The 13,064-nt window shown below is 50.7% G+C and overlaps 1 protein-coding gene across 1 annotated transcript in view; it reads right to left on the bottom strand.

Moving 5' to 3' along the window:
- The window catches only part of CCDC33 (coiled-coil domain containing 33), a 206,856-nt gene that overhangs the window by 66,859 nt on the left and 126,933 nt on the right, over window positions 1-13,064 (bottom strand). The window contains exon 12 of the mRNA XM_067543215.1: window positions 2,573-2,746. Coding sequence (XP_067399316.1) covers window positions 2,573-2,746 — 174 coding nt within the window. The remainder of the gene's footprint in view (window positions 1-2,572; window positions 2,747-13,064) is intronic.

The raw sequence follows: 13,064 nt of genomic DNA, 5'->3' as shown, positions 1-13,064 counted from the left end.
ATTCAACTGAAATAGCTGAGTTGGGATCTGATTCCTGAGCTGGAACGGGGCCAGGACATGAGGGCTAGCACCCCATCTCTTCTGCAACATGCCAGATTTCTGATGACCACAAGAGCACAGGACCTCAGTTTTACTCCTCATCTTTTGCTCCCTCCTGTCTGTTTATTATATCCATCCATCGTCCATCAACTTACCCTGGGTTTGGAAGCTCTTTGGGGCAGGGACCGTATCATCCGTATGTTTGTACAAGACCTCGCCCAATATGGTCCCTGGTGTCGAGGTATTAAAACAGTACACACAACGAACACTCCCAAAGCCGGCACTTCTGGCCGCATGTGCCCCAGGTGGGATGCTGACGACACCCACTGAGGTTTTGCCTCTTTCTCCCCCTGCCCTTTGGGTTGCAGATGCCAACCTGTCAGAGGGAGGGCTGGACAGGAGCCTCTTGAGTGCTGATGTAAAGCCAATAGGCCAAGTGGGAAGCCCAAGGGCAAGCTCCTTCCCCTCCATGGAAGAAGCCCATGGCTTACGCAGTGCTCCTGTCTCCTGAGATACAGGGAGTGCGAGAGCAAGTCTGGGAATTGCACAAGAAGCTCTAAGTCTCCAGGGTTTGCTGCGGCACAAGGCACAGAGGGATTCCTCCCCGGTCAATCCATCCGGGGCCTCAAGGCACAGAGCCCAGGGAGGTCCTTCCCCCTCAGTCTGGGGACATGAGGCTCAGCAATCTCGCTTCGATACTGAGATGGCCTCGCCCCCTCTCACACAGCCCCTGAGCACTGCACCGTCTTCACAGCGTTTATCCTCGCACAGCGCAGCGAGGCAGGCCGGGCACACGTGGCGAGCTGAGACACAGAGAGGCTGCGTGACTTGCCCAAGGTCACCCAGGATGTCTCTAGCAGAGCAGAGCCAAGGGCTCCTTACTCCTGACCTAGTGCCCTAAGCATAGGGCCAGCCTTCAGTGGCTGCTCCTGGGCGTGGTGCAGAGCGGGCGGCTCCCGGGCTCCAGACAGGCCAGATTCCCCTCCGTGCTGCTGCACAGCTATGCCCCCAGGGCTCCTCCCCTTTCTAATCTCACCTCCTCTCCTTCCTGAGCCGTGCGGCTGGAGACAGCTGGGTCCCGGCGCCCCATCGGTATAACAGCACAGCAGCCTAGGCCAGGCATTGCAAGGGATCGCACAGCACGCCCCAGTGCAGTCAGCCGGCGACGCCCCGCGTACCGTCAAGCCAGGAGCGCCCTGCCCAAAGCATCGCCATCCAGCCCAGCTCACTGAGTGCCTGACCCTCCAGCTACATCCCTCTGGGGTTCTTCCCCTCCCAGAACATCCCGGGACTTCCTAGTGAACCCCGAGACCTCTTCTCAGGCTCTGCCCAGAGTGGCACCAAACAACCTCTCCTGCCACCTGCTCCCAGCCCAGGGCTGAGACTCACACTCCCCTCTGGCTTCTCTCCATCCATGTGCCAGGCCAGTGACCAAAGAGGCCTCAGGTCCTTGCCCCTTTCCATAGGGGCCCCTGCTGCAGCTACTCCTGGACCTGGGTCTTCTCCACAGAAGAGGATAAAGGGTCTTCTCACCTCACATCTCCTCCCAGTCGCACCCACTCACCTGCCTGGACATTGTGTTCCCAATCCAGGACGAAAAACGTCTTGCAGTTCTTTTCCCCACCCCCTCCTGGGTTCCTGCCCATCCCCCTCTACTTTGGGCCAGCTCCCCTCGGTACTACCAGAGAGCCTTCTCCTCTCCTAGGCGTGTGTCACCCCAGCCCTGCTTGATCAGATCCAGCTGGGGAACACTTACCCTGGTGCTGGGCAGCTGCACCCATTTCCCTGGCTAGTCACCCTAAGCTTCTCGGGCTGGATCTAGGAATAACCACCCACGCATACCACGAGCCCACATGAGTCAAAGCTAAAGGAAAGGAAACCCGAGTCCCTGCAAAAATGAAGGAACTGTACAAATTGCCAGGCCATGGTCCATCTAGCCCTGTGTCCTGCCTCTGCCAGTAGCTACCTGCGCTGACAAGTACAGCCCACAGGGGAAGAACACAGAGAACAAAGCTGTGTGCACAGAATCACTTGTGTTGCAATCGGCTTTCGGCTCAAGACTCTATAGAAGAGGAAGCGGCATGGCCCAGTGGACACAGCGCATGGAACTGGAAGTCCGGAGGCTCTGTCCAGGCCCCAGTTTCCCCACCTGTAGATTAGGGAGAATGATGTTTGCCCTTCTTTCGAAACTGCTTTGAGATCTAGGGGAGCATTCGGGTTATTACGTATGTGAAAAATACTGTTATCTGGCTCTTTTCACCGACTTGAAAGTCATTTACAATCTAGAAAGAAAAATGAATGAATGGCCAATGTTTTCCCCATGGGTCTCAGGGAAAGAACGGTAACAGTTGTATCATCTCCATAGTGGTTCAGAGACCCATGCCCCCCCAAATCCAAATCCAGCACAGGGGTGATCAAATCTCATTGGCTAATAACACAGCAGTGCACCCAGCTTAGGGGGGCTGGATTCCCCTGCAATGTGCCAAAGTCCTATGTGGGCAAGCTGAGTCAGGGAGAGAGGAGAAATACTTACCTCATCTGGGGGCTGAGCTACCGACTTGGATTTATCCTCTTTGACGGATGCCTGTGGGACAGGCGAGGAAGACTGCACCCATGGCTCTCTGATCGTCCCAAGCGTCCCCAGGAGTTTGGGATCCAGGGTGGGAAGGGTGTCAGTGTTGGATGGGGTGAGAAACACATCCGGTCTCTGGAAAAAACAACAATACAACTTAGATGACGAGAACTTTGATGTAGGCAATGGATCAGAGCTGAACAGAGCAGGGGCTGGGTTCTGAATAACCCATATTCTCTCCTGTGTTTGCTTCTTAGGAGGCAAGACCCCGAGTGCCTGATTTTCAGTAGCACAGATGCCCCAGCTGCCTACACAAATGTGAGAGTAATTCTGCCCTTAATTGACATGTGCTCTACCCATGATGTGTGCCCAGCTGGGATAACCGTGCACACAACACTGGCAGAGAATCATGCAGGGCTTCTGAAAAACCAGACCCTGCCCAGTCTGTTCTGTTCTGTCTTGGACACCACAGGCCTCCGAGGTTTTCAGAGGTGCTGCTCTGACTGACTCCTGCGGGAGCTGTGGCCGGATGGAAGCTAGCGGGAGCACAGGACATGGGAGTCAGGAGATGTGGCTCTGCTAGAGCCTTGCACTGAACCTCTCTGGGCCCTCGTTTCCCATGGGGAGTGCGGACGATAACCCCTCCCTGTCACAGCACAGCGGCATGCAGGGCCTGCGGATTTTTGAGGCTTAATTCACTGACGTGAGGTGCTACGTGCCTATGGCACCTGCTTTCTCTGGGCCTGTTCAGGCGGGTCCTTGGCCTACAGTCCGGTCCTGGCTCTCTTCCATCCCGTCAGCCCAGTGCTGGGAAAGGAGCTGACTTCTCTTCAAGCTGCCTTCGCCTCCCCAGGCTTGCCATGGCGGAACCTCGGCTGCTGGCTGCATAGGCGAGAAGCCTGGGCAGAAAGCAGCCCCTCCGACTGGCACTGACTGATCAATCTCACAAGGCGGGAATGGAGGAGGAGGATTGGGCTACGTACTTAACATCACAAGGATGGATCTGCAGGAAAGGAGGTTCAGCGAAGTACTCTGTATATGCCAATGGAAAGACATCCTCTGGACCGGGTGATTGGAATCTAGCCCACGCCCAAACCCAGCCCATGGAGGGCTCTGCCGTGGGTACTTACACACCCCATTGCTGCAATAGCCAAGCAGCTCACACTCTTTACCGTATTTACCCTATAGCGCCCTAGGAGGCAGGCACTAATCCCCCCACATTTTACAAATGGGGAACTGAAGCACAGAGAAAAGAACTTTCCTAAGACCACACAGGAAGCATGGGGCCCAGCAGGTGGGTTTCTGGAGGCCTAGGCGAGCACACGAACCACTGGATCAGCCTCCCTGCCTCTGCGACAGGAGGCCTTTGAGGACAGTAAAAGGGCAAAATCTGGTTTCCTTTGTTCAGTGTACACAGGATCTCCCTGGTCAGTGCAGGGAAGGACAGGAATCCTGGCGCTCCGGAAGGCAGTTCTGAGGGGGCTTGAGTTTGTTAGCGGTTGAGATTAGGCTCATCACTGGTGAGGCAGATGAGCCAAGTTTCCTGCATTGTTTTGTGCCTTGATTTTCTCCAGAATTGTACAGAGAGGTGGGTTCGAGTGAGGACAAGATGGGACGGGAGCCAAAACTCTGGGCTCTGCCTCTCATTCGCTGTCTGCCTCCAGACAAGCCAGCTCACTTCTTCAGGCCTCCTCACTTTGCCATCCCTCCAGTGGGGGAGAATAACAACGAGGCAGGCGTGAGGCTTAATTGAAATCTGGAAAGGGCTTTGAAACCCTTTGAGGAAGGGTGTCCCAGAAAACCACAGTGTTATTCAATTGATCCTGTCCCTCTCTCTGGGCCTGATCCAGAGCCGCTGACGTCAAGAAGAGCCTTTCCACCGTCTTCAGCGAGCTTTGCTTTAGGCCACAAGATCGCGGCTTTGCCAAGTGTTTCCAAAGCCCGCATGGGCATGCCATGGTGGCAAATGCCCACTGCCACTCAACCCCTGGGGCAGTCCCAGCACAGCGGGCTTTGCGAGGGATCGGTGTGGTTCACCTGGCCTCTGCAGGGCCTGCCGCCTGCTTGACAAGCAGAGCTAGGGCCTGAGCCAGATGCTAATTCAGGGCTGTAATGCGATTTCCCCTGCCTTTATTTCCATCCACTCAGCTCTGCCTCCTCTCTCCCCCCAGCCTGGGTTTTATAGACTGCCAGCTAATCTGGTTAGCGGGGGGAGCTGGATCTAATGAAATAAACAATGAAGTCCATGGAGCCCTTGTTCCCGCTTGGGAAGAGGCGTCACGATTAGGATGGCGGAGGAAGGGCTGGTGGCTTTATGCTGTGCAGAATCTGCCTGATGAATTACCACCTCTGCTCATTGGCACCAGCACCTGCCTTGCACGACTCTCAGCAGTGATGGGTCTCCCATGTCTCAGCTTCTTCCTGGTTTCATTTATTCCACCGTTTCTGTAACACGGGGAGAACAGAAGTCCTGGGCCCATGGCAGTGGCTGGGGTGCCAGGGACAGGCACACCCCTCTGACAACACAGCTTAGCCGGGACATGCAGTGGCAGTGGTAGGCTTCTGCTCCGGTTTGCCAAAGCTCCTCATTCCTGATCTGGTGTTCCAGTGCTGGGCCGCACCGTTTCTGAGCTGCCGTACCTCTGCGCTCCCTGTCCTGGAGCCCCATGGCTCTGCCAACTCCCATCACAACTTGATTCTGCTATTCAGGACTGAACCTTCACCCCGCTCTGCCAACACACTGCAGTGCTGATCTGCCGCGTCCCATGGACATAAGCAGAAACTGAATCTGGATTTGAAAGCAAGGGGTGAATTCATCCCTGATGAAAATCACCATCTCCTGGACTTTCTCCCTGGTGTCACACATTTCTGAGGTTCCTGGGAACGGAGCTAGGAGCTCTCTGCACTTCTCTGCTTGTGGTTTCCTTGACAAAGCAAATCGAGGTGCCACTGTTCTCCATGACAGTAACTGGGTTCTTTGGGGACGGAGCAGGCTCTGGGGTCGTCTCAACCAGACACTGGGGCCCAGATCCACAAAGGGATTTAGGTGCCTAAATACTTTGTGGTTCTGGGCCAGTGTGTCTCTGAACCTAGCTTACCCAGTGACACTAATTCCCAAAGACTACACTCCACACAGCCCGCATCTTACCTCGTAACCCCGGTCTCTGAAGACAACCGTTTCTCCAATGGCGATCCAAGCTAGCAGATTGCTGTACTGCTGAATGCCAGTGGCTGTTACATTAATGCTAGTCCCCAAGGACCACAACCTCTGCACTGGAATAATCATCAAGTCTGTGGCATCCTCTTACTAATCAGTCACCCTGGTTCCCAAGGGCCATGGGAGTCACGCTAGGCTTCTAATACTGTGGCAGCTCCCCTTCCCACCTCCCCTTAGGAATCTGTAGCCCTGACTCTTAACTAATGTGTTATCATTGGCTCAAATCCCTGTTTGCATCTGAAGGGTCCTGTGCTCAGGAGAGTGAGATACCTAGACCCATTTCCATTGTCCTTGGAGTTGTTCCTGTGCTGATAAAGGCCCAGGTTTAGGGCTCAGTTACCCAGCTAATATTAGGGAAATTCACCCGTAGCCCAAGCAATTAGGAAAGGCAGAAGGCCCTTAAATAGAGGGGAAGAGAATGAGATCATTCATTGGCGAGGATTCAGCCAGTGCAAACTCAATGGAGCCGGAGAATTCTTCATTCCAATAATGTCAAGTCTCTCCCCTCTCTCTTTATTGGTGTGCGCCTTGCAGATGGTCTCTTCATTTAGCACAGCCCAGGTAATCAGGCACCTATAATTTGCCAAATTGGTGGCTGTGATGGGAAGCGGCGAAATGGCCCTTGCTATGTCTTGCTCCGTGATTGTGGATGACACTGTCTTGTTAGAGCTGTAATGAGGAGCCGTCTCTGAAGGCACAAAGCCAGGCACATCCACAGCCTTTGGCCCGAGTGCCTTTTCTTCCTCTAGTCCCCGAAGCCACTGCCACTGGGGGGACTATGTGCAGAACAAGAAACTTTCCAAGTGCTCTGAAGGTGCCCCCACGACCTTCCCAATTGCTGCCTCATTAACGCCATCAGATGCTGTCTTCTGTGCCGGCGCATTTCATTAAGCTGGGGGCCTTGACCTTGGAAAGGCTCCTCTGGCATCAAAGAAAGCAAGGCACCATACTGCCAAGTGGAAATGCCCCTCCTCCCCTGATTCCCCCAACCTGCCCTCCCCAGGGGACAGGATCATGCAAAATGCAACAGTTTATCATGTTCTCTGCAATTACAAGCAGCCAGCATACAGCTGCTGTCAGCCATGCCGAAATTACCATGAATCCCATCTCTTTGCCTGCCATCTTCACTCGACGGAGATAAAGAGCCTTTGCTAGCAGAAGTGCACATGTTCTTAATTCAATTAGCTCTCCCCAGAACACTCCTCTGGGAGTAGCAGGCGGAAACTGACAAATTCTCTTTAACAAAGATATTCATTTCCCCCCATTCTCTCTCTCCGTTTGGCTTTGCCCTCCTGTATCCCACTCATTAGCTATCTAACAAAGCGAGCCCAGCCAAATCTGTTTCCCTTCAGCAGCAATTCTATAACTCTTATGTAATTTCTCCTGTGATAAGGGGATCTGTCTAGTCGGGCAGCGCTGGGATTATCGCAGGCAGGAAGCTGGCAGAAAATAATGAGAGCGCCTGGGATTCTGCCCATTCATTCAGTGGCGCTTCATTTCTTCTGGCAATATTTACTTTGCTACTTAGGCTCGTTCTCTTTCCACACAGATGGATGAATATAGACATCAGCACTACAGATAGGCAGGTAGAGGTTGAGACTTTCAAAGCAGTACAGAGGACTTGAAAAGGTATCTTCCTTTAAAATCAGGGTGAGAATCCCTGGCCTTGTTTAAGCCAATGGGAGTGTTTTCATCGATTTCATTCAGGCCAGGATTTCATTCTGTTTCTAAATTCCCTGGACAGGTCTGACAATATTATGCACAGTTACCAGGACAGGCAAATATGTGCTGAAAAAATGCTATCGTTCCTCTAAAAGGCCTTTCTCTACTGGATCTCGAATCCTTTGGCCGATTGACCCTGTCTCCGTCCAGTCCTTCCTGCAGTTAGCAGTCTGCCAACATTTACCACTGGAAAGGAGCTACAGACGGCGGCTGTTTAATTCAACTTTGAGATGAAGATACACACGTGATCAGCCCAGAGCCCTTATTTGTTAAAGAAAAATCATGTTACTTGGTTACAACATGCTTAAGTGACAGAGAGAGATGTGTCCTGTCAATTTCAAACTCACTTTTTCCAGGTTTTGGGGGCAGATTTGGGGGCTGGTGTTAATTGTCTTAGCTTCACAGACTCCTGCAACTGAACGGAGCTCTGGCAATTTACCCCAGCTGAGGGTCATTTTTAAATGGCATCATTGTAATCAATGAAAGTGAGCTTGGCAAAGGTGGCTCCAGGAGCTCGGTTTTGGTTAGTCTGAAAAAAAACCCGGTATTTTCTCTTCTGTTGAATGGCAGATTCCTCGTTACAGGAGAACCTCAGAGATCTGAACACCAGCGTTACGAACTGACCGCATTGGCATAGTCGGGGGGGCGGGGCGCGGTGCAGGGGAGCATTCAAGGTCAGGTGTCACTGCCCCCACCCTCTGATTTCTGCGAGCACTGAGCTGTCCAGGGCTTGCTCTGCTCAGCCTGCAAGCCGGGAGGTGGGACTCTGTCATGCCCATGCTGCACCTACCCTCCGCACTTTCTGACTCGCTTGGCCTCTCTCCCGGCAAGCCACACCTAGGAGGGGGTGAGATGGAGCCGCTTCTCATGCCTGGTGAGGTTGGGTGGCTGCTCCAGCTCGCTGCCTCTGCAGCTGCCTGCCACCTGCTGCATCCTAGTGCCAGTCATCTTCCCCTTCTATGTGTGCTGGGCACCCTGAATGGCCACCATCCTGTTTCCTGTGTAACTATGAGTGCCTGCAGTGGGGCAGAACAGGGGGGGGGGTAAGTGAAATGGGGTACGGGAGATGGGGAGGGGGGAAGAGGCAATGGGGAAGGAAAGGGTGTAACACGCCGTACCAACATGCGCACCCTTACAGTGTGACTGGAGTATCATTCATGTTCACCTGCGTATTGTCGAATGCAAAGTCTGTCGTGGCAGGTGTTTCTGGAATGCGCATGGCATCCTGAGCATCACTGTAACGGTAGCAGGTTTGCTGGGATGTCACACATATGTACAGATATGAAACTCTGCTGTGCCATGGCCCCAAAGGTGTGTCTCACATGGCTGGGATAGACGCAGACAAACACAGAGCTGAGGTGCCACGCCCCGCAGAGGCAGGCACAGGAACAATGGACTGGCCTGAGCACCTCTGAGCACTTGGGCTCAAGTGGAAGAAATCACTCCCATTGCCGGACATGGCCGATCACCTGACCCCAGAGGGTCCAGGAAACTTGTTAAAAGAGCGACACATCTTTGTCTCAAGGCTCTCCCTTGGAATCCATCTTCTAAGCACCATCAAGGACTGATAACTGCCCACAGGGGAGCAGACGGGGGGAGGAGAGGGGAGGTCCTGGTTGCAAGAGGCGTCGCAGCCAGCTGTGGGTAAGTTAACATCACAGACTGAAAAACTATGGAAATATTAAGCTTAGTTTAGGAGGCGAGTTACCTTTCAGTTAATTGTGACCGACTCCTTGACTCATTATTAATACCTTGATTTATATTAATCTGATTTATAATCACTTAAAATCTTGCTGTAGTGAATAAACTTATTTGTTTGTTTTATTTAAAAGAGTGCATGTGGATTGAGTGTGTGTAAAGGCTTCACTTGGAGAGACAGAACTGGTGCACATCAATTTCTTTAATACATTGATGGACAAATGTAAATGAGCTCACAGGGTGCAGTGTGCAGCACTGAACCCTGCAAGACGGCAGTTCCTGGGGTTGCATCTGGGACTGGGGATGTTTGCTGAGGGTCATTCTCAGGAACGGCCGGCCAAAAGCACTCCTTCATTGGGCCAGCCTTCACAGGAGGCTGGGCGTGGGCTGGCCCAGGAGTGGGTGGTTCACACAGCAAATCAGAGTAAGTCGGGGCTCAGGAGTGAGGGACTGGGATGACACAGCTACACACCAGTCCAGATTGCAGGGGGAAATGTCACAAAGGGATAGGGGAATGGGGTGGGGGAAGGGGAATATGGGAGTCGGGGAGGGGATGGGGAAGAGGCAGTGGGGAAGGGGGTAAGAGGGGAAACAGGAGCCCAGCATATGGCATCCCCTTGGCAGTAGCAGCTGGAGCTCTGTTAAGCAGACTTATTCTCCCCAACCCCCAGCATGGCAGCTCACGTACCACTCCAAGTGGGGGGAAAGAGTCCATAAGCCAGGGGAGAACACCAAGAAGACCCCACACATGCAAGCAGAAAAGTGCTTCGCTATCTGTCTTCCAATGGCTTGAACAGCAGCCGGAAGCCACACAGATGAACAAAACGATTCTTCGAGAGTGACACATCTTGGCAGCAAAACTGCGTGTTAGCAGCCTCGAGCAGAATACTGTGCCATTAAAGAGTTTTTCAAGTCTACATAGTTTATCCTGTAGTACTTAAGTGGTAAAGTTAAGTTTGGATACTTTTTAAAAAAATTGTCATTATAAAGATGAGTGCCGGTATGTTTTGCTGCAGCATTTTTTTTAATGCTCTGCAAATGGACATTTAAATCAGTGAGCTTTTGTGTTGGCATTTTTTTCAAGGATAAACACTAAAAAAGAAGCAAGAGAAATTACTGAAAATGGGAATACAGTACTATGTTAAACGCAAACTACTAAAAAAAAAGGGGAAAGTTTTGACAAAGTAAGGAAACTGTTTCTGTGCTTATTTCATTTAAAGTACGAGAGTTAACAGCAGCAGTTTTCTTCTGCATGGTAAAGTTTCAAAACTGTATTAAGTCAATGTTCAGTTGTAAACTTTTGAAGGAACCATCATCACGTCTTGTGACCAACTCCTTGACTCATTGTTAAGCTCGTGATTTATCACGTCCATTCCTGAGATGTTCGGAGCTCTGAAGGGTTCTACTCTATTTATTAATTCATAGATTCCAAGGCCAGAAGGGACCTCTGTGATCTTGCAGTCTGACCTCCTCCATAACACAGGCCAGAGAGCTTCCCCAAAATAATTTCTAGATCATATATTTTAGAAAAAACATTTAATCTTGATTTAAAAGTTGCTAGTGATGGAGAATCCACCATGACCCTTAGTAAATTGTTCCAATGGTTAATTATCCTCACTGTTAAAAATGTACACCTTATTTCCAGTCGGAATTTGTCTGGCTTCAACTTCCAGAAAACGCTGATTTAACAAAACCAAAAGGTGTCGCAGGATCATATTGATTTCTCCAAAAATGTTAATGAAATTTTTCAAAACATTTCATTTCAACATGATTGTTTCGACTATCCTATATTATATTACATCAATATTCTGAAATATTTGTTTTAAGACAAATGCAGAGATTTCAACTTTTCATTTTGTTTCAGGATGAAACTGGATTTTGAAATCTCAGCTTTTCCCATAGGACAGAAATTGCCTTTTTCAGTCAGCTCTGGTGCTATGCTGCTGGCTTTCGGACGAGAAGCTAAACCAAGACCCTAACTCATTGTGGCCATTAAAAATCCAACAGCGCAGCAATAGAAAGCCTAGTGTCGCCAGGGAGTGGAGTCATATTTCTTGAGAAGCAAGATGCCTAGACATCATTATTGCTGTGTACATGGGTTGATCACAGGCCTAGTTGACTTCAGGATCTAAAGCCAAACCTGGGCCAGTTCTGCCCCCATAGCATCTATAGAATTGCTAAGCAATTGCAAAATAGACGTACAAGACCCGATCCTTGGATGTTGTAAATTGGTATAGCTGTACTGAAGTCAGTGGAGCTTCACTGATTAATACCAGCTGAAGGTCTGGCTCCAGTGTTTTGTGGAATGCAGATGCCTGGCTTAAAAATGTAGCTGTGTTGTAAATGTATGGCCTTCTGCGTGTGACACCCTTATAGTGTAACTGTGCATTGTTTAATGCAAAGTATGTCATGCATGATGTTTCTGGAATGCTCAAGAGGTACTGAATATTATCGTTATAGTAATACGTGTGTTGCAATGTCATGCGTATGGTTATGAGGCTTCACTGTGTGAAATGCCCAGAGATGTGTCTGATGGATTAAAACATAACCAAACAAGAGTGTCTGAGCAGAGGAGCAGTCTGCCCCTCACTAAGGCATGCACAAAACCATCCCAGCTCTGCAGCATTCCAAGAACAAAGGACTGGCCTAGATATCAACAAAGGATCAAAGGGACTCGCAAGTGAACCCCTCCCCCCTTCCTTGGCCAGCTTTGAGCCCTGATGAGGTGCTGCTCACTGACTCAGGACATGGACGAACCCATACAAGGACATTGTTTGTCACATGACCCTGAAGGGGAGGCAAAGCCCCAGAGGGGAGAAGGAACGTGTTAAAAAGGGGAGACATTTTGCTATTCTCTCTCTCTTCCACCTCCATCTACAAACCCCACCAAGCAATTGAAGTGCTGATCACAAGGGGAGGGCCTGGCTGGAGGCAGAGCAGCCAGCCTGTGGTGAGAATCATCTGAGTCTGTAAGGCTGATGAAAGTGTTCAGCTTAGTTTAGAATGCAATTTACCTTTTGTTTTCTCTTGATCAATTCTGACTTGTTTTCCTCTGATTTATAATCACTTAAAATCTTTCTGTACTTAATACATGTGTTTGTTTGTTTGACCTAAAGCAGTGCATGTGGTTTAAGGTGTGTTAGAGCCTCCATTTGAAGCGACAAGGCTGGTGCATATCTAGTTCTTTGATAAACTGACAAATACATGAGCTTGCAGTGTTCAGTGGGCAGCACTGAACACTGTACGATGGCAGTTCCTAGGGTTGCATCCGGGACTGGGAGATATTCACTGGGTCATTCTGTTGCATGATTTCTAAAGAGTGACTTGCCAGGAGCACTCACTCATTCAGGAGGGAGCAACTTACTTGCTAGAGGCTGTGCATGATCTCCTCTGGAGTGGAAGTTCACACAGCAAAGCAGAGTAAGACGGGCTCCAGGAGTGGCGGATGGGGGTGACACAGCAATTCACCAGCCCAGATCGCAGAGGAGAACATCACACTGCATGAAACGGTTTTGAGGAGGGAAGATCTAAAGGGAAAGATTCACTTGGCAAATCTCATCTCTTCTGCCATGTGAGGTGAGAGAGAACTAAAATGGTGGCTAGATGCAGAGACGGTTACAGAGAGAGGGACCCAGGAAATTGCAGCTGTGTGAGCCCATCAGCCAGCCTTTACAAGGGCAAATGAAAGCTGCTCCATTATCAGCCCACGCTTACATTGTGGTGTGCGCCAGCATGAAAGGACCAGGCACGTTCACCTACATAATGCACTTGTTCAAAAAAAAGGGGCCCTCTCTCCCCTGACCATGCAGTAGAGAG

The sequence above is a fragment of the Emydura macquarii genome, unplaced genomic scaffold, assembly GCF_026122565.2.
Source record: "Emydura macquarii macquarii isolate MOO-44397 ecotype Brisbane River unplaced genomic scaffold, CSIRO-AGI_Emac_v2 contig_799, whole genome shotgun sequence".
Classification (NCBI taxonomy): domain Eukaryota; kingdom Metazoa; phylum Chordata; order Testudines; family Chelidae; genus Emydura; species Emydura macquarii.
This window is presented reverse-complemented; position numbering and strand designations above follow the sequence as displayed.